Genomic DNA, 24141 nt, shown 5'->3' on the forward strand with positions numbered 1-24141 from the left:
AATTAAAAATACTAGATTCTAGTTGAAATTTTTATACTAAAAATGACGTTTTAGATTAATTACTACTCAAATTTCTGTCCTTCATCTTCACCTTTTACATCCACATACTTACAGTTTAAAAGGATTATTATTTAATTAAAACAATAGTAAATTAGTTAAGAAATGTGTTACCGCCCTGTATGCTGTTCTCCTTGCTCCGTTATGGCTTGTTATCCATTATGTTATCCATGCTGTCAGCCATGTTGTCCACCATCGTGTCCACCTAAAGTGAGTATGGGTTACTTTTCTTTTAACTAGCCCAGGCTGTGGGTAAAAAAACGTATTATAATTCAGGAATTTTTTAAACCTATCAGGCGTTGTAATAGTCCGTTCTTTAACGGTAAAATATTACAAAACCTCTAAATTTTAAAGAACCACTTGGATTGACATGACATTTGGCATACACATAGCTAACAAGTCAAAGAAAAAAAGTGATATTGTGCCGATATGTGCTTTTGCCCTGGGGGTGGTTTTCACCCCCTCTTGGGGGTGAAAAAATATTCGTCCAAAGAAAGTCAGAAAATGGATAAACTGGCTAATTTTAAGTAACTTTTGCTCTATAGAGTTTTTTCACTAAGTCAATACTTTTCGAGTTATTTGTCAGTGAATATGTTCATTTTTCAACAAAATAACCAAACTTTTAGACGGTTTTTCGCAAATAACTCAAATAATAAGTATTCTGTCGAAAAAACATTCTTGGCAAAAATATAGCATGTAAAATTTTTTAAAAAATTGTGTATACATCACGTTTCTACACCTAGTAGAAGCAGAGTTATAGCTAATGAAAAATAGGTTTATATTCGTCAAATTCCAAATGAAATACTTTAACGTGAAATAACCAAAAATTAAGCACACTTCGGGGAAAACTCATTACAACCTATTTAAAGTGTTTAAAAAAGCTTCATTTTTGTTTTATAAAAAAAATTTCTAGCATCAAAATTAAACAAGTTACGCTCAAAATAAAGTTAGCCCCTTTTGGTTTTGGTAAAAAAATCGAGAAAATCACACCCTAATTATTAGTATCTTAAATGAACTTAACCGTTACGACTTCACAAGTTTCTTGACTCGTGTATATATTGTTTATATGATCTGTAAGTTTCATCGGTTCAAAGTCCTTACTATTGAAAGGGCTGTAGTTAAAAGGGTTTGAACGAGTCATTGATCACGAATGTATGCAAATTTAGAAACACCAAATCTTAATGAATTTTTGTCTAACAGAAAAACAAAAAAATACATCATATTCAGAAAAGCAAATCTGACTTTTCGTTTTTCGAGATTTTTGCTATCTCTACAATTTTTAAGTTATTTTGAAAAAAAGCATATTTTTCAAAATTTAAATTTTTAAAAATTTTACTTTGAAACCAAATTTTTTCAAAAATAAGCACTTTGAATCGATGAAACTTACAGATCATATAAACACAACATTAGTAAAATAATTTGTGCGGCGGTAACTATTAATTTCATTTAAGTTGCTAATTAGGGGTTGGTCTTCCCGATTTTTTTTTGTGCAAAAACAAAAGGGACCAACCTTATTTTGAGCGTAACTTGCTTCAATTTAATGCTAAGAACTTTTTGTAAAAACAGAAATAAAGCTTTTTTAAAACACTTTAAAAAAGTTATAATGGGTTTTCCCCAAAAAGTGCTTAATTTTTTCGATATTTCACGTCGAAATATTATATTTGAAATTTGGTGAATATGAATCTATTTTTCATTGGCTGTAACTCTAGTTCTACGAGATCCAGAGACCTAACGTGTACACCATTTTTTTAAATTTTTTATAGGCTATATTTTTGCTAAGAACACTTTTTCGACAAAATACTTACTTTTTTTGAGTTATTTGCGAAAAACCGTCTAAAAATGTGGTTATTTTGTTGAAATATGAACATATTCACTCGCAAATAACTCGACAAGTGTTGACTTGGCGAAAAAGCTCTATAGAACAAAAGTTACTTAAAATTAGTCAGTTTACCCATTTCCGGACTTATTTTGGACATATATTTTTTCACCCCCAAAAGGGGGTGAAAGTCACCCCCAGGGCAAAACCACACATCGGCACAATATCACTTTTTTTCTTTGACATGTAAGCTATACGCATGCCAAACTTCATGTCAATCCAAGCGGTTCTTTAAAATTTAGAGCAAAAACCGTGAAAGAATGGACTGACTATAAAGGACGATGCCAGAAATAACTTTTACTAAAATGTAACACTTAATTTTTGGTGCCTATTTATTTATAACGTTTTTAAGTTGTAAAATTTACAATTTTTAAAAATTTTTAATTCTGCTTCGTCCTCTTAGGGTGCCTGTCCATTTCGAACGTTGGCGATCATTCGGGCTATGATGATTTTGTTGGTTGCTATACGGAATAGTTGTGTTCAGGTCTTTCTATACCATGCTTTCAGGTTAGCAAATCAGGATATTCTTCTTCGTCCTGGAGCCCCTTTTCCTTCAATTTTACCTTGTAAAATGCATTGGAGTAGCTCGTATCTGTCTTGACTGCTCAATTTATGTCCTAAGTACTACAACTTACGGCCTTTCACGATGTTAACCAAATCTGCGGTTGTGTTCATCCTCCGTAGTACTTCTTCATTGGTGACTTTGTCTGTCCATGCTATCTTCAGGATCCTTTTGTACAACCATAGCTCAAAAGCCTGCAGTTTCGATAGAGTTTTCGCCTTCAATGTCCACATTTCTACTTCGTATAGAAGCACTAAGTCTTCTTCTTAAAGTGTATATCTGTTCCGGATGTGGGCGATCATCATGGCTATCTTGACTTTGTTTACCGCAGCGCGGAACAGTTCAGTGGTAGTCGTGCTATACCATTTTCGTAAATTTTGAAGCCAGGAAATGCGTCTTCTTCCCGGTCCTCTTTTACCATTTACCTTCCCTTGGAGAAGCACTGAGTACGCGTAACATTTAAGGAGCCTTATTTTTAATTCTAGGGCGAGGTCATGGCTCTTGAACACAGAGCTCATAGTCAAGAATGCACTTTTTGCCTTTTCGATGCGACATTTAATCTCTTGGGTATTGTCCCACGACTCATGATTATGTTCCAAGTATTAGAAACCATTAGACACGTTCAGTTCTTATTTGGTTCACATACAAATTTACTCCAGTTATGTTTTCCTTGCTGATGATCATTAGATTGGATTTGCTAGTGTTTATATATCCAGTCCATAATGTTCTACTTGTTTCCGTGATTTAATTCTGCAGCTTAGGATATTCATTTTAGAGAAATACTTTCAAGTAGAAATTAAAGAACCTACAATTTGGCAAGTTTAACTTCGTTAATTTGTTATTGAAAAACAGCCTGCGAAAGATCCAAAATGGCCGTTTTTTTAAATTGGATTATTAGTAACACATTTTACGTATTACGTTTACTAAACTGACATTCTATATGTTATAAAAAAACGTTTACAACTTAAAATTCAATTAACATTTTAAGTTATTTTAGGAAGTCCAAAATCGAAGCAAACTGTTGGCACCCCCTACTGAGCCCAGGCCTCCTTTAAAATGTAAACGCATTCAACCTTGTTATTATTCAAAACCTTCAGATCCAAGATACAAGACTATCAAATTTGATGAAAAGATGCAAATTACAACTAACTACTGCAAAGATTAATTTAATAGAAGATTCCCATACCACTTACTTATAATATTGATGCCAAGTTAGGATTTGTATCCCATCGCAAAAATATATTATGTACTTCTTTCTCAAAACCCTCTATGAAGATTATGATACAATTGATCTAAAAAAGGCATAACCCAGACATCCAAAGTGAAAGTTTTCCTCCAACACCAAATTATTATATATGGTACACATAATGTTCAGTAAAAAGTAACACCATTTTGAGCATCTTGTTTGGTGGTAGGTGGAGAAGAAATCGGTAAATTAGTAGTTTTTTTAAGGTTTTCGTCATTATTTCTAAAACTATGTGGTTTATCGTGAAAAATGTTCTATACAATAATGTTCTACATTAAATTTTAAACAAAAAAGGTCCTATGCATAATCTTTCTAAAATGAACTGTTTAATAACTGAATAAATTCTTTAAAATTTAATGTAGAACATTTTTATATATAACATTGTTCACGCTAAACCGCATAGTTCTAGAAATATTGACAAAAAACGTAAAAAACTATTAATTTGCCGACTTCTTCCCCCACTTCCCCCCAAACCCGAGGATTAAATTGATGTATCTTTTGACTCAACCTTTCACTTTGGATGTATGGGTTTGGGTTTAGTTATATCATACTAATAGAACATTTCACTTCAAATAGAAAAATACGCTTTCAAGAAAATAATGAACAGGTAATTCAGGAATATACACTAGCAAATTATGTAAAATAGAAAAAATTTTCATATAAAGAAATAGTAAAAATAGTATCTCTCTATTTGTATAAGTCATACGATTCATTCACCGGCTGGAGATTACAATATCTGTATCATTAAAAATCTATAAACAGTTGAATATACATTCAAAATAATAAAATTATATTTTGCAAAATTTTTGAAAACTTTATTTATATTTTATCCAAATTTTGGTAATTTTGAAGTCTATGTCTAAGGCCACACATTATCTTCAATCCATTTGATGAAATAGGATACACTAGTAAAAACTTGTGGGTCTTGGGTCCAACCACAGCCAAATCCGAACGCCGAGATTCCTACCACCTCGTACATGCAATTTTTGTTGCCGCTGTCTTTACGATAAACCTGCAAGGGGCTTCCAGAATCACCCTAGAAAGTAAAGAAAAATGTAACAAATATATATGTTACCGGCCAAACCCGATTTCAGGACAAACTAGTTTGGCCTAGGCCTAACTAGTTTATCCTGATATTAATACGAAAACTCCAGGATAAACTAGTACGGCCTAGTATAAACATTGCAGTATACCTAAAAAGTCAAAATAAATAAATAAACTGAATAAAATACTCTATAATTTGAAAATAATAATTTTTATGAAAACGATAATGATTCTTAGTTAAAGCTAATTGACAATTGGTAATACAAAAAATTATATTATAAAAATTAATAGTGTTTTTTTTTATAAAAGCAATAATTATACCTCAATATTTATAAAAAATATTATTTATTTTTCCATTGAGTGCTTTGGTGACACTAAGGCATAATGCACACGAAGCTTATCGTCATAGACGCGTATTAGATGCGACGTCCGAAAAGCATACGCTTTCGTGCTGCTCACTTATGTCTTTATGGAATACTGTACACGAAGCGTAAGCGGCGCGGAGTCGTCAACGCAGACAAGCTTCAAGCCGCCAGGCGTACAACGATGTTAGTCGCTTGTAGTACGCTTGAGTGTTAGAACATCTTTTTTGACGGCATTTTATGAGAATGGCGGATCAAATATTAAAATTTGTCCAACTGATTGAAAATTATCAGTGTTTATACAATAATACCCAAACAAGAGTACTCCAGAAAAATGTGTGGAATTTAGAGTCATCTTCCGACAACTTTTTGGCGGCAATAAATAACCTTCTGTTGTAGTTTTTGTAGATATAAGGATGCACCCAAAATTTCCTCTGTTTCTTTTTTTGCGGTGGCGAAGATAATTTAACAAATGTAAGTCTTCTTCATCACTTAACATCTTTGCAACTACTGTAAAAGCATGGAAAACCTTAAAACAAGACGATCACATGCCGCTTACAAATCGAATCGTTTGCGGATTTTAATGCGTAAAGGAATCGTCGCTGCATGACGAAACTTATACGCGTCTATGACGAAACGCTTCGTGTGCAGAATGCCTTAGAATTATCGCTGAGTATCATTGCCTCCTCGCACTTGCATCTGCTTGTAGAACAATTTTTGCATTTGACAAAAACCTTGTCCTGATCCAACTGAATCTGTCATAGCTGCAACTCTTAACGATATTAAAGAGCCTTGGTTTACATCTTCTACCTCTAAACAAATTTGATGGCAAATGTCGATTGCTGATCTTATCATCAAACGTTTTTAGAGAGAGCCGATATAAACTAAGGCCCTAAAATAACGTTAGGGGTGAAGATACGCGAGATTCAGTTGGATTAGGATAACGTTTTGCCAAATGCAGCTGCAACAAAACTTGTTCCACGAACAGATGCACATACAAGAAGGCAATGATACTCCGCAATTCGAAGTGTCACCCAAGCACTACATGGAAAAATAAATAATAATTTTTATAATTTAAGTGTAATTATTGCTTTTATAAAAAACATTATTTTTTATATTATTTTTGTCCATTAATATTAACAACGATTCATTATCGTTTTAATAAAAATTATTATGTATTTTACACTTACACAGTATTTTATTCAGTTGTTTATCTATTTATTTTGACGTTTTAGGTATACTATGTATAATGTTTATACTAGCCTGTACTAGTTTATTCTATCATGTTTACGACAAACTAGTTTGGCCTAGGCCATATCCTAACGCGTTCAGGACAAACTAGTACAGGCTAGTATAAACATTATAGTTTGTCCTGAAATCGGGTTTGTCCGGTAACATATACATAGACTTTACAACACCACTTAAATAACCTTTAAAATGTGCTATCACACGATCCCTATTCTCATTTTAAAAAATCAACGAATACGTCATCACGACCAGATGGAAGACGTCACTATTATGATATATGTATATGGAATATAACGGAATTTATTCCATAATTTTGCCCCTCTTTATGTAGACAGGGTATACTGGAAAATATTGCGTTCCTTAAAGGTATGCGTAGAATGCACCATTTAAAAGAAAACTTTCTTATAATTTTTTTCTAACGTCATCTGTCGCCTCAAAAAAATAAAAATAAATTTATGTATCCCAAATAACCTGTATCCCCTGTAACCCAAGAATACATCGTATTGTCATGTTTGTGATTCGCGAATATTAAGATTAATCACGTATAGGACTATTATAGGACTAAAATAAACCCTAAAATAACGTTAGGGGTGAAGATACGTGAGATTCAGTTGGAAAGGGATAACGTTATGCCAAATGCAGCTGCAACAAAACTTGTTCCACGAACAGATGCACATGCAAGAAGGCAATGATACTCCGCAATTCTAAGTGTCACCCAAGCACTACATGGAAAAATAAATAATAATTTTTATAATTTAAGTGTAATTATTGCTTTTATAAAAAAACATTATTTTTTATATATTATGTATTATAAACATTATTTTTTATATTATTTTTGTCCATTAATATTAACAACGATTCATTATCGTTTTAATACAAATTATTATGTATTTTACACTTACACAGGATTTTATTCAGTTGTTTATCTATTTATTTTGACGTTTTAGGTATACTATGTATAATGTTTATACTAGCCTGTACTAGTCGCCTAATAAAATAAAAAAAAAGTCAAAATGTAAATTCGTACAGGTTAAAACAAATTTTATATCAAAGTTTAGGTGGGTACAAAAGATATTTTCAAGAAAGTATCCAAATCATACAAGGGGATCATTGTTTAAATAATTAAAAAGGGGTCATTTTTGTAAAAAAATTACTTTTTTAACTGCTGAGGTAATTCACTTATTAATGAAGGTCTATGGAATTTTTTTCTACAAAGTTTAAGGGTAAATCTTTCACATAAAACTTACTAATTTAAATTTGACCCCCTATTTATTTAAATAATTGTATATAAAACTTTAAAAACAAATTTGCAAAAAATTATTTTTAGCGTTTTAAATAAGCACTATAAAATATTTTATTTTACAGACTAAGTTGCGCTATATTACTAGTATTAAGCAAAAAAAAATTGGTCGAAAAATATTTAATATTTTTTGAGATATTGAATTTGTTTATTAAATGTTACTATATTTTCAATTGCAAAAACGCGGTTGTTGCCAAAGAAATATTCACCTGCTTAAGATCTCATTATTTTTATTTTTATCTATATTTTCGATAAATGTATTGATAAATTCAAATTTCAACTAAACTCCCCCCTAAAATGGCATTTGAAAATTATTCAAATTTGTTTATAATTTGTTTTTTTAATAACGTCGCGGAGACTAAGTATTTTGAAATGCCGTTTCGATAATCGGGTTCCTGGGAATTTTTTACTAATTAATAAATATTTTTTGTCGTTTTTTCTTCTTCTTCTTTTTTTTCTTGGAGTTATATTACTACGGGCCCTTTTAGGGTTAAATTTTATTAAGAATGTCGAATCTCTGAGTTGTAGATTCTAGACCTACAAATATTAAGATTTAACTAAAATCTCATGAACAAAATGTGGCTACTTACTGAGTTACAGGGTGTTTTATTTAAAAATTTAAAAATTATTGTTACCAATTACTTTAAAACTATTTGACGTATCCTTATCATACTTGGCAGAAAGTGTGGCTATTATACACCCTACTAAATTGTGATTAATAAACGTTTCTAGCTAGTGCCAGAGGCGTACGACAGGGGATAGTGAATGATTGACCCTTCCCAAATTCTACGCCACTGAGTGAATTACTATTTTAGCGAAATTTTTCGATTCTCCAATACTTTAAATGTAAATAACTTTATTGGTATCGATAAAGTCATCAGTTTGAGAGATATTGGAAGTTTAAAATGAATGAATGAATGAATCAAAATAAATTGGCCGTTTCATTTTTAACGTCCAATATCTTGAAAACTAATGACTTAATTGTTACCAGTAAAGAGTATATTATTTACATAGAAAGTATTGGAGAATCGAAAAATTTCGCGAAAATAGTAATTCCCTCAGTGGCGTAGAATTTGGGAAGGGTCAACCATTAACTATCCCCTGTCGTACGCCTCTGGTAGTAGCTAAAAACTTTTATTTATCGCAGTTTAGTAGACTGTATAGTACCCACACTTTCTGCCAAGTATGATAAGGATACGTCAAATAGTTTGAAAGTACTTGGTAAAAATAATTTTTTAATTTTGAAATAAAACACCCTGTAACTCAGTAAGTAGCCACATTTTATTTAAGTGATTTTAGTTAAATCTTAATATTTTTATGTCTAGAATCTACAACTTAGAGATTCGACATTCTTAATGAAACTTAACCCTAAAAGGGCCCGTAGTAATATAACTCCAAGAAAAAAAAAAAAAAGAATAGGAAAGAAAAACAAAAAAATTTGTTAATTAGTGAAAAATTCCCAGGAACGCTATTATCGAAACGGCACTTCAAAATATTTAATCTCCGCGACGTTATTAAAAAAACAAATTATAAACAAATTTGAATAATTTTCAAACGCCATTTTAGGGGGAAGTTTAATTGAAATTTGAATTTATCAATACATTTATCGATAACATATATAAAAATAAAAATAATAAGATTTAATACAGGTGAATATTTCTTTGGCAACAACCGCGTTTTTGCAATTGAAAATAGAGTAACATTTAATAAACAAATTCAATATCTCAAAAAATATTAAATATTTTTGGACCAATTATTTTTTAATTAATACTGATAACATAGCTCAACTTGTCCTGTAAAATAAGATATTTTATAGTGCTTGTTTAAAACGCTAAAAATAATTTTTTGCAAATTTGTTTTTAAACTTTTATGTATAATTATTTAAATAAATAGGGGGTCAAATTTAATTTAGTAAGTCTTATGTGAAAGATTTACCCTTCAACTTTTCAGAAAACAATCCTATAGACCTTCATTAGTAATTGAATGACCTCAGCCGTTAAAAAAGTAATTTTTTTGCAAAAATGACCCCTTTTTAATTCTTTAAACAATGATCCCCTCGTATGATTTGGATACTTTCTTGAAAATATTTTTTATACCCACCTAAACTTTGATATAAAATTTGTTTCAACCTGTACGAATTTACATTTTGATTTACATGTAGTGTAATTTTATTTTACTAGACTATAGTTTATTCTATCACGTTTACGACAAACTAGTTTGGCCTAGGCCAAACTAGCTTATCCTAACGCGTTCAGGACAAACTAGTACAGGCTAGTATAAACATTATAGTTTGTCCTGAAACCGGGTTTGGCCGGTAACATATACATAGACTTTACAACACCAATTAAATAAGCTTTAAAATGTGCTACCACACGATTCCTATTATCATTTTAAAAAATCAACGAATACGTCATCACGACCAGATGGAAGACGTTACTATTATGATATATGTTTATGGAATATAACGGAATTTATTCCATAATTTTGCCCCTCTTTATGTAAACAGGGTACCTATACCGGAAAATATTGCGTTTCTTAAAGGTATGCGTAGAATTCACCATTTAAAAGAAAACTTTCTTATAATTTTTTTCTAACGTTATCTGTCACCTCAAAAAAATAAAAATAAATTTATGTATCCCAAATAACCTATATCCCCTGTAACCCAAGAATACATCGTATTGTCATGTTTTTGATTCACGAATATCAAGATTAATTACGTAGGGTGAATCTCCCAATAGGGCTAGAATTTATGTTCAACGGTATCCCGAACGACGACATCCTAATGTCTGATGTTTAGTGAATGTCTCCCAAATGTTATTAGAGACGAGTTGTGTGTGATACCTAAAAAAACTAGCGGTAGAACACGAAATAACCATAGAATAAACATGCAGAAGACGGGTTTTTCAGCAGAAGTTTTCAGGAGTCAGTGATAATCCAACAGTAAGTACCCGATTTGTAGCTATACTAAATTTACAATCAAGATGCAGTAGACATAAACAAACTAAGATACGTTATATGCTACTAGAGCACTACCGAATCATAATTTACAATGTATTGTTATGATCTGCTTCTTATTAATTTTATTTTAATTATTATTTATTTGATTAATTATTTAATTGTCGCAAATCATACATAAAAATTGAATAAAAACTCTCAGGGTGCCTTTTTATACTATTAAAAAAAAATCCAAATTATCTCACGTTATACTTATCTTCTCTAGTGGGTTCAGTATCTCTTGGTTGATCCTAATCGGGATAAAATAAAGAAAAGAAATAAAGCAAAATATTAAAATAAAAATACAGAATTGTCTTTTATTTATCAAAATCAATACTCTGAAATCTATCGAATCTAAAAACCTGTGGACACAGATGTCCGAATGAAATTTTTACCACTTAAATTTATTATAGTTAAAAAAACAATTTATCGGTTTGTTCCCGATGACTTTGGTAAAACAAACTAAACAAAACAAATTTATGTATTCGCAAGATTACCTATATTTACTATTTACTTTTTGAAATATTGGAATTTTAATTCATATGCTTTTTACTCAAAAATTTAGTTTCCGAACATAAAAATCTCTTTCACATAAATTGACTGACCTTTTGCTTCACTCACTCTGATGTCTTCTCGTGACCCAAAACAGCTCTCCCTCGTTGACTATGTTAAAGGCTACTCGTCAAAGCCCTCTCCGTTCTCCAGCTTCAAAACTATCAGCATACGAGCTCCAATTCTCCAACAAGCCGGGCCTCTTTTGGCACGTACTCGATTCAAACAAAACTCCAAAAATTCTCTGCTCTCCTTCTCACAATAATACAGAATCAAAGAGGTATTTTGTCTCAATTTGATCTGTCTCTCGTTCCACTTTTCAACACTATTCTCCACTATCAAACAACCACTGGTATTTGCTAACTACTTATCCACCAACACGTCGAACTGCTCCTCATCGATGCCAAAAACATAATGCCTTCCTTTTCAAACTCTCTCAATCATTCTAACTACTTTTCCCCTTCCACATTGCCAAGCATCAGAAACCTCGACTTTTCCATTCGACAAACAAAACAGTCATTTTCAAAATTATTCCGACAATCCTAATTACTTTCGGAGAAACTCTCCAACATATACTCGTGTTGAAATAAAGATATTAAAATTTCAACTTTTTTTTCAATTATCAATTTCGAGAAATTTATAATTACCTATACCCTAAACAATCTTTTTCCATTTTAAATCTAAATACATCGTTATTTTCACTTTATTTATTCACAAAAGTCTCTAATGGTTCATCGGAAAGCTCATTAAAAGAGAAATCTACTTACATCCAAACTACATTTTAAGAAATATCTACAGCTCAATATACAGGGTGTAACAAATTTATGTGCCCGCGTTATTTAAAAAAAAATTTAATTTAATTTTTATTTTGCTTTTGATTGATAAAATTGAAAACACAATAGTATATACATTGTAAATCCCAAATCATGATTTTATAAAGTTTATACGTTGTAAAATATGATTCGGGAGTGCTCCTAGTAGAATTTAGCGTGTCTTAGTTTGTTTATTTCTACTGCATCTTGATTGTAAATGTAGTATTAGAATGGTTGGCTTTTATAAAAACATTGTTCATAAGACATATACGGCGGTCACTTCGAACATTTATTGTAATGATAATGTTTATTATAATGTAATATGTTAATTTATTATAATGTTTATTATAATGTAATTCATGTAAGTTAAAGCACTGTACAAACTTTAATTAGTATTAGATATTTAATAAAAACAAATATTTTCTTTATAGTATTTTTACTACAAAAACGTTATTACGTAGGTCAAAATTTTTCACGTAAGAGAACTGTCAAAACATTAGAATGTGACTTTTCATTATTGCCGTGTTTATAATAAGCATAGCAATAATGAAAAGTCACATTCTAATGTTTTGACAGTTCTCTTACGTCAAAAATTTTGACCTACGTAATATCGTTTTTGTAGTAAAAATACTATATCACTGTCATCAATACCAATACAAAATTATGTGTATCGATCGCTGATTAATGATATTTTTTAACGTAGTCTAATAAGAAGCGCAACGTTGCCGGCTGTATTTGCTTTTCTGTGGAAATAACCAAATGGATAAAAATTAATATATACAGAGAGAGTCTGTAAAGTGGAATAAATTCAATATCTCAAATACTAATTGTTTTTTTGGAAAATGCTCAGACTCGTCGATTAGTATTTCAAATTGTCCTTTTTGACATTCAATAATAATGTATACAGGGTGTCCCAATTTAGAGATATGACGTCATCGTCGATTTTCTTAAATGGCAACACTGTCATTTTGATAGCTAATTTGATAGGGTTTGTAAAGTTATACATAACTGCAAAATATCAAATTTTTATTCTCTACCATTTACAAGATAATAGAAAATAACAAAGTTATATCTGTAATTTGGAATATATTCAATAATTAAAATACTAACTCTTTTTTTGAAAAATGCTCAGACCCGTCGATTAGTATATCAAATTGTCCTTTTTGACATATAATAATAATGTATACAGGGTGTCCCAATTTAGAGATATGACGTCATCGTTGATTTTCTTAAATGGCAACACTGTCATTTTGATAGCTATTTTGATACGGTGTGTAAAGTTATACACAACTGCAAAATTTCAAATTTGTATTCTCTACCATTTAGATGATAATAAAAAATAACAAAGTTATGAAAAAGAAGTAATCAACTAATAATTGAATTTAATTATTTCAATAAATTAAGCAAAAACTCATAATGTTGCCCTCAATTATTGTCAAATTGTCAATGGGCAACGTTATGAGCATTTGCTTAATTGAAATAAATAAATTCAATTATTATTTGATTACTTCTTGTTCTTCATAACTTTGTTATTTTTTATTATCTTGTAAATGGTAGGGAATAAAATTTTGAAATTTTTCAGATGTGTATAACTTTACACACGCTATCAAAATAGCTATCAAAATGATAGTGTTGCCATTTAAGAAAATCAACGATGACGTCATATCTCTAAATTGGGACACCCTGTATACATTATTATTATATGTCAAAAATGACAATTTGATATACTAATCGACGGGTCTGAGCATTTTTCAAAAAAACAGTTAGTATTTTAATTGTTGAATATATTCCAAATTACAGATATAACTTTGTTAATTTCTATTATCTTGTAAATGGTAGAGAATAAAAATTTGATATTTTGCAGTTATGTATAACTTTACAAACCCTATCAAATTAGCTATCAAAATGACAGTGTTGCCATTTAAGAAAATCGACGATGACGTCATATCTCTAAATTGGGACACCCTGTGTACATTTTTATTGAATGTCAAAAAGGACAATTTGAAATACTAATCGACGGGTCTGAGCATTTTCCAAAAAAACAATTAGTATTTGAGATATTGAATTTATTCCACTTTACAGACTCTCTCTGTATATTTTTAAGACGGTTGATTTTACAAAAAACTATTATAAGACTTTTTTGTTTTAAATGGTGCAATCAGCCCATACCTTTAAGGAACGAACTATTTTCCGAGATACCCTGTATATACAGGTCATATATCTTACCTGACAATCATCGATGCTATTTCTTCCAACACAGATCATCTCATTTTTGTGTAAACCCTGTGGTACTCCAGCGAGTAGATGATAATAAGTGCTGTTACATTTTTCAAAATCCCTATCGAAATGATTGAAAACTTTTAACATGTGCGATTGTCGCTTTCCACTTCTGTCAGTTGGACCCCAGCCTGCAAAAGAGAAAAAGTAAAATAACGTGCAGGAAATCAAATCTGCAATTATTATTAATTTTTTATTTCATGTATTTATAGATATGACTAATTAATCCTCTGTACTAAATTAAGTACTAAAAGCAAATAGACTGGCAGGATGCCTTGATACATTTATATGGCAAAACCAACAATTAACATTAAGATGAAGTCAAGAATTTATAAGGCCATTTGTAAGACCAATAATGACATATTATGCATCAGAAACAACACCCAATATAGCCACAGCACAAAGACTACTGTAAACGGCAGAGATGAGAGTACTGAGAAGCATTACAGGAGAGATCAAAAGAGGAAGACATTAGAAGAAAATATAACGCACAGTACCTATATAAACGAATGGACACTACATAGAAAAAAAGGTGAGACACATGTGGTCAAAATAGCAAACGATAAATCACGAATCGGTAGAAGAGGCAGTGGCGGCCCGTGAGGTAGTGCCATAGAGCCATGGCACTACCTTGCTAACTATGCAGAAACATATTTTTTATCTTAAAAACATCTTAATGCCTGTTCATTTTTTTTTGTGATTATTTCTGTGTAGCGCAATGCACATCTAACCACCGACTCTGGCCACCCACAGCTGACCGGATAAGGGATGAAGATCATGAAAATCCCGGTGCCGAAAGATATAGTGGCACGCCAGAAAAGAGAAAGATTGTATGAGCATCCTATGTAAGTGACAGAGATAGAGCGGTATTGCACTTTTAATATACGTTTAAATTGAACTCTCCGTGCCAGGCTCGAAATCTCGAAAAGTAGATCTTAACATACAATGTTTTAGATCTATTTCTAGTTTCTTTACGCGTTCGCATGACGCTATTTTGTTTATTATCTACTACTGTATTGTATATTTGTGTTTATACTCTACTATATTTTTTAATTTATTTGTAATTATTAGTGCGTCGTGGTCGTGGGTGTCTTAGGTATATAAATAATATTTTGATTATTTTCTACGTTTAATTTATTTATTGACAATGAATCAAATTAGTATATTAAAATACTCTTTTGGTGGTTTTTCGTTAGAAAAAAAATTTCAAAATAAAGAACTCGCTCGGCTTTTACCCGATTTAAAAATTAAAAAACAAAGTGAAAATGGACAAAAACTTCGCTGTCGTAAGTTTAATAAAACTATTTATGATAAAAATAGCTGGTTGTGTGGTTGCGAACAAACTAATAAACTGTTCTGTTTTGTATGCGTTTTGTTTGGAGGTGACGAGATATGCGATGCAGTTTTGTTGCGAATAAAAACAAGGTTTACCTTCTCCGGACATTTAGTTGCTTCTCATTTATTTATGTCAGAGAAGTTTTCTGCTTATAAGGATACGTTCCCCGAATCATTTCTTAATGAAACATGCACAAAATTTTTATTTTTAAACAAAACTCGGCTTAAAACTTAATTACAAGTATTGTATCAGCGAGACGAATTAAGTACTACCTCTGGTCCTCTGGGGCTGTTCAGTTATCAGTTTTATTAAATGATGAACGTTTAAAATGTACATTTGAAGAAACTGTTAAACTTTTAAGTATATTAATAACCATTCCCATGTCAACATCTGAAGCAGAACGTTGTTTTTCAATGCTAAAACGACATTCAAGCAAGACATTCCTCAGAAATACCATGAAGGAAGAACGACTAAGTGCTTTAGGTATGCTGTCTGCAGAAAGACATTTTGTAAATGGCATTGACAATTTTAATAATAAAGTCATTGAAAACTTTGCCACCAAAAAAGAAAGAAGGATGGACTTCACATATCGTAAACTTTAACAGTGATATTAAATAACTTTGTGCGTGTGTGTAAATAATAGAATAGTGTTAATTATAATTTTCTAAATAGGCTCTAGAGACCAAATCGCAACAACAAACTTCAAGTACATCAGCAGTGGTAGGAAGAATGAAAGATTGACAGCATAGGATTAAAGGACGTGGTGGTCGGATGAGTGCGAGAGACGGAAGCTGATGCGTGATGACGAGCGACTGAGAATCGGGCAAAAGAAGGACATCGGGGAGAAATCATGCCCTAACGGGTGATTCCACCCTGATGCCCTAGTATGAGAGGGGTGGGGTTTAGCTGGTCCCGGCCACATCGGAGTTACGGAGGGCAGGGAGGTCCGATTTAGGGCCAAACTGGTATACGTGACACTGATGAGGTTTCAGCTCAGGAACCCAGCACTGTTGGAAATGTTTACTTCCGACGTCTGTTTGCAGATTCCCCACCTAGTGATGAAAAAAAAGTACATCAGCAGTAAATACTGGTGGTAAGTTGAGTTTTTTTTATTGTTAATTACTTAATTTACGGAACTGTTTTGATAAATTTTGGTCAATTTCTTGGCATCCCAAAAATAGTAATATAAGATAAAAATATCTGCACCTATTTTTTTTTAATTTCTATTTTATATCCTTTTTGACAATGTCGTGAAACCGTCACTAAAAATTTAGGCAGCTGCCCGGATTCTGGCACTACCTTCCTAAAGTTATACAAGCCGCCACTGAGAAGAGGTATCGGCTGACCGCGTAAAAGATGACAACCTTCCATAGAGGTATCAATCCGCCAATAAACAAGCAGAATTGCTTATAAGAGGAAGAAAAAGAACACTTACCTGAGTGAATAACATTTCCATCTGGGAGTTTGTCGCTCGTGTATAAACATACTGGACTTATAAACTTATTAAAGTGAAAATCTTCCTTAACTTTAATAAGTGCAATATCGTTGTATCTCAGGATTGGTGGATTGTACTTAGGATGAACTATTACAGATTCAATGGTCCTTAATTGCTCATGCGTCAGATCGTTGTGATCTGTTACTCCGGCTCTAATTATTACCGGATCTGCGCCTCTTCTAGAAAATATTTAGAAAAATATACATATATTCTTATATACAATATACCAAGAGGTGTCAGACAAGATTGTATACTGTCCCCTCTGTTGTTCAATTTATATTCAGATAGAATATTTAAAGAAAGTAAAAGTTAATGGAATTCTGATAATGCAATTAGACATGCAGACGATACAGTTATTTTACGTGATGACATGAATGGATTACAATGCCTTTAAATGCCATTGACACAGTGGGAAGAGAGTTTGGCCTAAACATAAATTGTTCAAAAACAAAATACATGGTGTTTATCCGTTTGGCACATCAAGATTCACGGTTATATGGACGATATGGAAAAATACCATGGACGTCTATCCTGACAAATGTGGCTGTCCTTAAGAGAGCAAATGCTCCCTGTAGAAAATGTAGAAAGACACTCTCTCTCTGCAAAAACATCAAATGTAGAAATATGGCCTATTTTGGACACGTAGTAAGGGGAGACCGATATAATATTCTTAAACTTATTATGATGGGTAAAATCGAAGGACGCAGAGGAATTGGTAGAAAACAGGCCTCTTGGTTGAAGAATAGCAGGGAGTGGACAGGAATAAAGAAAGCAGAATAACTATTTAAAATAGCTCGAGAGAGAGACAGTTTCGCCATGTTCGCCAACGTCAACGGGACTTGATAGGGCACGTCAAGAAGAAGATATATTATTTTAGGAGTAATTAATATATTATACTTACAATTCTTCAGGTTTAGGAACATACGCTATAGTCAGAACGAAATTTTTACTAATTATAAAACCACTAGCTAACCACTTATATCCATTATTATGCCTATAACCGATTTCTACCTAAAATATACAAATAAGAATAAAACTGGGTATGCAGATATATAAAAAATAGGAAAAATATAAAACCATGTCTTAGTAATATGAAAAAAGAAGGAAAAATAAATATTTTAAATAATCCTACATAAGTTTATAGATGGTCATTTTGCGAAGTAAATAGTCTATTGATATTGATTTGGGGAAAATGGCCAAAAGGGAAGTAATGGAGAAAAACAAGAAAACTAACGTAAAATAAATATATTTACCATATGAGGAAATTCACCCTTTTGCGCCAAAGTTCTTGGAGGTGTTGAAGAAGAAGAAAGCGAAGCAGGACAAATATTGTTCTTTTTGGCATCTTCTGTGTATCTTTTACACACTAAAACGTGAAAAAGTCTGTTATCATCAATATCGTGTTTATAAATTCGGCAAACTTACTTTCGTTGGCGATAGACCCTGGAGATCGACCTAAAATAAACAAAACGTTTATTTTTGACACATATTTTGAAAGCTGCGATACGTGAAAGGTACAAATTGTAGTGTTTAGGAAAAAGTACCTTTGGGAATGGAGTTAGCATAATTGCCGACAGCAAAATAAAAGATAAAATAGTACAAGTTGTACGGACGAGTGGCAGAATAATGTCAGTGAAATTTGTACCAGTATCTGATCCAGTATTGATGCTATCTCTTAACTCTCAATAATATAATAGGTATATGCATCCTCTACAGACAAGGATGAAGACATCATAGAGGCCATCTCTGAACAAATTGGCAGTGTCTTAAAGCTAACTAAAAGATATTATATAAATGTTATAATGGGCGATTTAAACGCTAAAGTGGGCGAATGAGAAGTGAAGAATTGTGTGGGGGCGATATAGGCTCAGGGAAAGGAATAAACTTGTCAATAGAGTTTTTGATTTATGTCTCAATGAGGAACTCATAATTACAAATGCCTTGTCTAAACTTTCTAAACGTAGATTATACACATGAGGTCACCAGCTGACAATAGCAACAAATTAGTCAGAAATCGAATAGATTATGTTATCGTCAACAGAAGATATCGAAATTCTATAATATCATCCAAAACTTATCCAAAAGAGGACATATCCTCCAATAACAATCCGGTTGTTTTGTCGATAAGAGTGAAACTAAAGATGGTAAAGAGCCCTAGCTCTAAGATAATTATGGAATCAAGGCGGCTCAAACAAGACAACGCATTATGCTGGAACGAAATAGAAGAGAATTCAACATGTCTTTGTGTCAGTTGGAAGAGAAAACCTCAAACCACTAAAAAAACCTGGATGAAACAAACGAGGATGCAAGGAAATAGAAGATTTGGATCGGAAGGTAATATTGTTACTAATATGAAGGAGACAATATATCACTGGACCAATTCAATCCAAGAAATATTTAATGATAAAAAGAACAACTGTCATCAGAAAACACAGAGGATATTGAAGCATCAATATTACGAGAAGAAGTCATATCTTCTTTATTTGCCTTGTTCGTTCCGAACGTTGGGGATTAACATGGCTATTGTGACTTTGTTTACGGCATATCTGAATAGTTCGGCAGATGACAATGTCCGAACTATTGCCGCAAGTTTTGAAGCCACGAGTATCTCCTCCTCCCTGGACCTTTTCTGCTCTCTATTTTGCCTTGGATAATTAGCTGAAGTACTCCATATTTACTGTGCCTCATAACGTGAGATAAATATTCCAACTTCTAACTCCAACAACTAAAGAAGTGATGTATGTCATCAAAAACACAAAAGATAGCAAAGCTACTTGGACCAGATGAAGTGCCCATCGAATAATTAAAACTATTTGATTTAACTCTAATCTAATACATATATCAGACTCCCACAATCCCCAGACAATGGCTGCAATCGACCTTTGTAGCATTTCCCAAAAAGCCAATGGGAACAATCTGCTCAGATGATAAAACAATAGCTTTAAGAGTCACATACCTAAAAAACGTGTTTGAAAATAATATAGAGGAGACTTGTTAAAACTGTTTAGGAAATTAGTGCCACATAATTTTGGTTTAGAAATTGTATGATCACACAAGATGCTTTTCTTGAATTAAATGTGCCAGTCAAGAGATGCACATACATGAATCAGGACATGTACGAATATTTAGTAGACTTTGAAAAGACATTGATAAGGTTTAACATAAAAGGCTTGTAAATATATTAATAAGCATAGATATTGACAGTCGTGATATAAAAATTGTATCTAATCTATATTGAAATCAAAATGCCAAGTTAGGAGTTGGCAACCAGAACACCCTTCAGATGGGATACACAATTCAGCATCCCGTCCTACACCACATAAATTAGCAGCCAGCCGGTTACATAGATTGACAGAAATTCCCATGTAAAAAAATAACTCCAAGATAGAATTGAACGTCATGGATGTAACGAACAAGCAATTATTAACAGAATTTTAAACCAAAAGCTCCATAAGAAAGCCCGGAAATTAGTCTTCCCACCGCCACAGAAAAAAACCAGTACCTTCTGCTCTATCACATATACAGGCAAGATATCAACAAAAATAGACAAACACGTAAAAAGAAAACAATAAAACCAGCTTTCAGAACTAACAACAACTTAAGCAAATATATTAAGAACAATAAGAGCCAAAAGAAAAAGCAATTACAGGGTGGTGTATAAAAATGACATGTGGTGACTGACCAAAAACTTACATTGGTCAAACTGTCAGAACCTTTGACAAATGGATAGCAGAACACAAAAGGGCTTTCAACAATATAAAAACAGTTTCTACGTATGCACTTCACCTTCTAGATCTTTATTTTAACGAACAGTTATAAATTCTTCATATTCAAAATAAAGGCGTTAAGCTACGTTTATTAGAATCTATCTATGGAACTTAATCAATTAAAAAATACGGATATAATTTTGAATGACCAACTTGACACAAACAACTCCCTATTTGTCTACCTATTAATTCAGTTAGAGACTTGAAAATGCGGACAAATCAAAAGTAGTCACAGGCATAGAGTAATTCAAAAATTCAGTAAATCAAAAGTAATCACGCTGGCCTAGTTTTGAAATCGATTAGGACACCACATTGGAATCTTATTATTCAGGATTCCCATGTGAAGAGCATTTGGCTGATAGTTGTGCCCCTATCGCGCATCAGCGTGCTATAGGGGGGAAAGGGAAGGCCTGGAGCATTGGAGCGGGGTGGAGTGGCTCCAGTCATAGACTCGGGTATATCATACACCTCGCTCCAATGAATTGTTACACCCGAACGTACTTTTCAGGAGTGAACAAGTCTCACAGGTCGGGTTGAATCAATATGCTTGCTTGCTTGACTTGAAAATGCAGACACATAGTAAAATAAATCACTTGTGAAAGGCACTCTGTCGAAACAGCTGTAGTGACATTAGGCTGTAATAAGTGTTCAGTGTTTTATTGTTAGATTTGGATATGAAACTATAAATAGAAAATACACATAGTTTCAAAAGTTATGCATCACCCCTCGTATTTACGATGTTTACGCTTTTATAAATCTGTATCTTTATCACATTTCTAATGGGTCTTTTTTATAAAAAATATACATTTTTGGTTTTTTATTTTATTTGAATACCCATTTAATTGACCTGGATTTGCCAAGGTGTAAACATTTGAAAAATCTATTCTGGTGAAATTTTTGAAAACGTGATTAAAAATGAATCGTCCTTTAATTTCCGAGTTGGACCGTATAAGAAATATCGATTTAGTTGAAGAAGGACATTCACAGCGGTTCGTGGAGGAAAGAGTGGGTGTTTCTCAGAGTGATGTCTCACGGATATGGAATAGGTTCCTGGAGACAAACTCGATACGAAATAGAACCCGGTCTGGTAGACCCCAATTTACCAATGATCGACAGCATAGATATATCAGAATTTATTTCCATCCGTAGAAATTCTTCTATGTCTGTACCAGCCCTCCAAAGAGAATTCAGGCATGCTACAGGAATCAGAGCATCGTTGGCTACAATAAGAAGAGTAATTTTAGACTCAGGTTTGAGGAGTGGTAGACCAATAAGAGTACCTCAGCTACAACCTAGATATGTTTTGGACTGCTTCCAGTGGGCTCAAAAACGCATACAGCTCCCCCAATAATTTTGGAATTTTCTGCTTTTTTCAGACGAGACCAGAATCTGTTTAAATAGTGATAACCGGCGAATTCGTGTGTGGCAGGAGCCAACAAGAGCTGCACAACTAGCCACACACGAATTCTCCGGTTATCACTATTTAAACAGATTCTGGTCTCGTCTGAAAAAAGCACAAAATTCCAAAACTGTTGGGGGAGCTGTATGTGTTCTTGAGCCCACTAGAGGCGGTCCAAAACATATCTAGCTTGTAGCTGAGGAACTCTTATTGGTCGACCACTCCTCAAACCTGAGTCTAAGTCTTCTTTTTATTGTAGCCAACGATACTCTGACTCCTGTAGCATGCCTGAATTCTCTTTGGAGGGCTGGTACAGATATAGAAGAATTTCTACGGATGGAAATAAATTCTGATATATCTATTCTGTCGATCATTGGTAACTCGGGGTCTACCAGACCGAGCTCTATTCCGTATCGAGTTTGTCTCCAGGAATCTATTCCAGATCCGTGAGACATCACTCACCCACCCACTCCTTCAACTAAATCGATAATTCTTATACGGTCCAACTCAGAAATTAAAGTACGATTCATTTTTAATCACGTTTTCAAAAATTTCGCCAAAATACATTTTTCAAATGTTTACACCTTGGCAAAACCAGGTCAATTAAATGGGTATTCAAATAAAACAAAAAACCAAAAAACGTATATTTTTTATAAAAAAGACCCATTAAATATGTGATAAAGATACAGATTTATAAAAGCGTAAACATCGTGAATTAGAGGGGTGATGCATAACTTTTAAAACTATGTGTACTTATATATATTTATATATAAATATTATAAATAAATACTAAATAGAAAGTATTTGCAAGATTGTAGAAAGATCATTGAATACTACTTTGAAATGTTCATTTGCTTATTATGATTGTTAAACTAATAAATATAAAAATGCATGTTTATACAAACAATCTTTATTATAAAAAACACTATAATCACTTTGTATTTATCATACTTAAATCTTACCTACCTTGGGAATTTCCATTTGCAATGTTTAAATAAAAGTACAACACACCGATCAAGAGATTCACACTCTTCATTGTCACTCTGCTAAGTAGATCAATTTCTTGAATGTTGCAGTTCACAGTCAACAAAGTTATTTAAAGATATTTCTTGGAAAACACAGAGACTATAGGATGGTATGTTAATTATTGGGAATTTTAAAATTCTGCATAAATATACCAGTTTTATACCAGGATTATAATATTAAATGTAAACAGAAAACAACGGTGGGTAAGAAAAATGTAGATGTAGATCATAAATTAAACGACATAATGGAACTAAATATAGCTAGATTAAATATAGCTTTTGATCGGAATTGTAAAAATAACAAAAATAACCCGTGAACTGTTTGACATTTTGTGTTGACAATGAAAACGTAGCTTTGTTTTCTTTCAAAATAATAATAATAACAGCCAAAACATCCACAGGCCATAAAGTACTTTTTCATTTGTCTAAAAATTGCTATTGCCCACTAACTTCACTGAACAACGTAGTGGGAAAGATTCAGACGTCGACCAGGCATTCTTCTTCTTTCGGTGCCATATTAGGTCACCCTAACGTTGGCAATTACATTGAACGGGTTATTCACGGCTTCAGATAATCGGAATAACTGTTAGGCACTACGTATTCTTGTCCAATCGCAAATGTTCTTCAGCCTTGAAATCTACTTCTTTACAATTCCTCTGCAGCCCTCGATTTTACCAAGCCGAGTGGTTTACTGAGAAGAGGACCCGAAATGTTCCTATCACCTAGCGGTCCAGTTTTAAAAAGAAAACGCTGAAGAAAAATGACTCAAAGTGACAACTGGATGGTTGT

At 32.5% G+C, this 24141-nt stretch overlaps 2 protein-coding genes across 2 annotated transcripts; one reads left to right on the forward strand and one right to left on the reverse strand.

Moving 5' to 3' along the window:
* Positions 1-67: 67 nt before the first annotated feature.
* LOC126880571 (small proline-rich protein 2A-like) lies at positions 68-4544 on the forward strand. The gene is made up of 2 exons (XM_050644523.1): positions 68-267; positions 3493-4544. The coding sequence occupies exons 1-2, from the start codon at positions 163-165 to the stop codon at positions 3658-3660; spliced, it is 273 nt and encodes a 90-aa protein (XP_050500480.1). The 5' UTR covers positions 68-162; the 3' UTR covers positions 3661-4544.
* Positions 4530-23477, reverse strand: LOC126880569 (CLIP domain-containing serine protease C9-like). The gene is made up of 7 exons (XM_050644521.1): positions 23294-23477; positions 18587-18616; positions 18415-18527; positions 18063-18172; positions 17102-17340; positions 14280-14461; positions 4530-4777 (listed from the first exon to the last, which is right to left on the reverse strand). The coding sequence occupies exons 1-7, from the start codon at positions 23361-23363 to the stop codon at positions 4601-4603; spliced, it is 921 nt and encodes a 306-aa protein (XP_050500478.1). The 5' UTR covers positions 23364-23477; the 3' UTR covers positions 4530-4600.
* Positions 23478-24141: the final 664 nt, after the last annotated feature.

This window comes from Diabrotica virgifera, chromosome 2 (assembly GCF_917563875.1).
Source record: "Diabrotica virgifera virgifera chromosome 2, PGI_DIABVI_V3a".
In the NCBI taxonomy this organism is placed as follows: Eukaryota; Metazoa; Arthropoda; class Insecta; order Coleoptera; family Chrysomelidae; genus Diabrotica; species Diabrotica virgifera.

Bases quoted from the DNA above. Each gene is read 5' to 3' on its own strand.
- LOC126880571 (XM_050644523.1), top strand. From the start codon at position 163: ATGTGTTACCGCCCTGTATGCTGTTCTCCTTGCTCCGTTATGGCTTGT. The intron at 268-3,492 runs GTGAGTATGGGT...AAGTTATTTTAG, and splicing joins CACCATCGTGTCCACCTAAA to GAAGTCCAAAATCGAAGCAA.
- LOC126880569 (XM_050644521.1), bottom strand. From the start codon at position 23,363: ATGAAGAGTGTGAATCTCTTGATCGGTGTGTTGTACTTTTATTTAAAC. The intron at 17,341-18,062 runs GTAAGTATAATA...AATATTTTCTAG, and splicing joins GTTCCTAAACCTGAAGAATT to AAGAGGCGCAGATCCGGTAA. The intron at 4,778-14,279 runs GTAAGATATATG...TTTACTTTCTAG, and splicing joins ATAGCATCGATGATTGTCAG to GGTGATTCTGGAAGCCCCTT.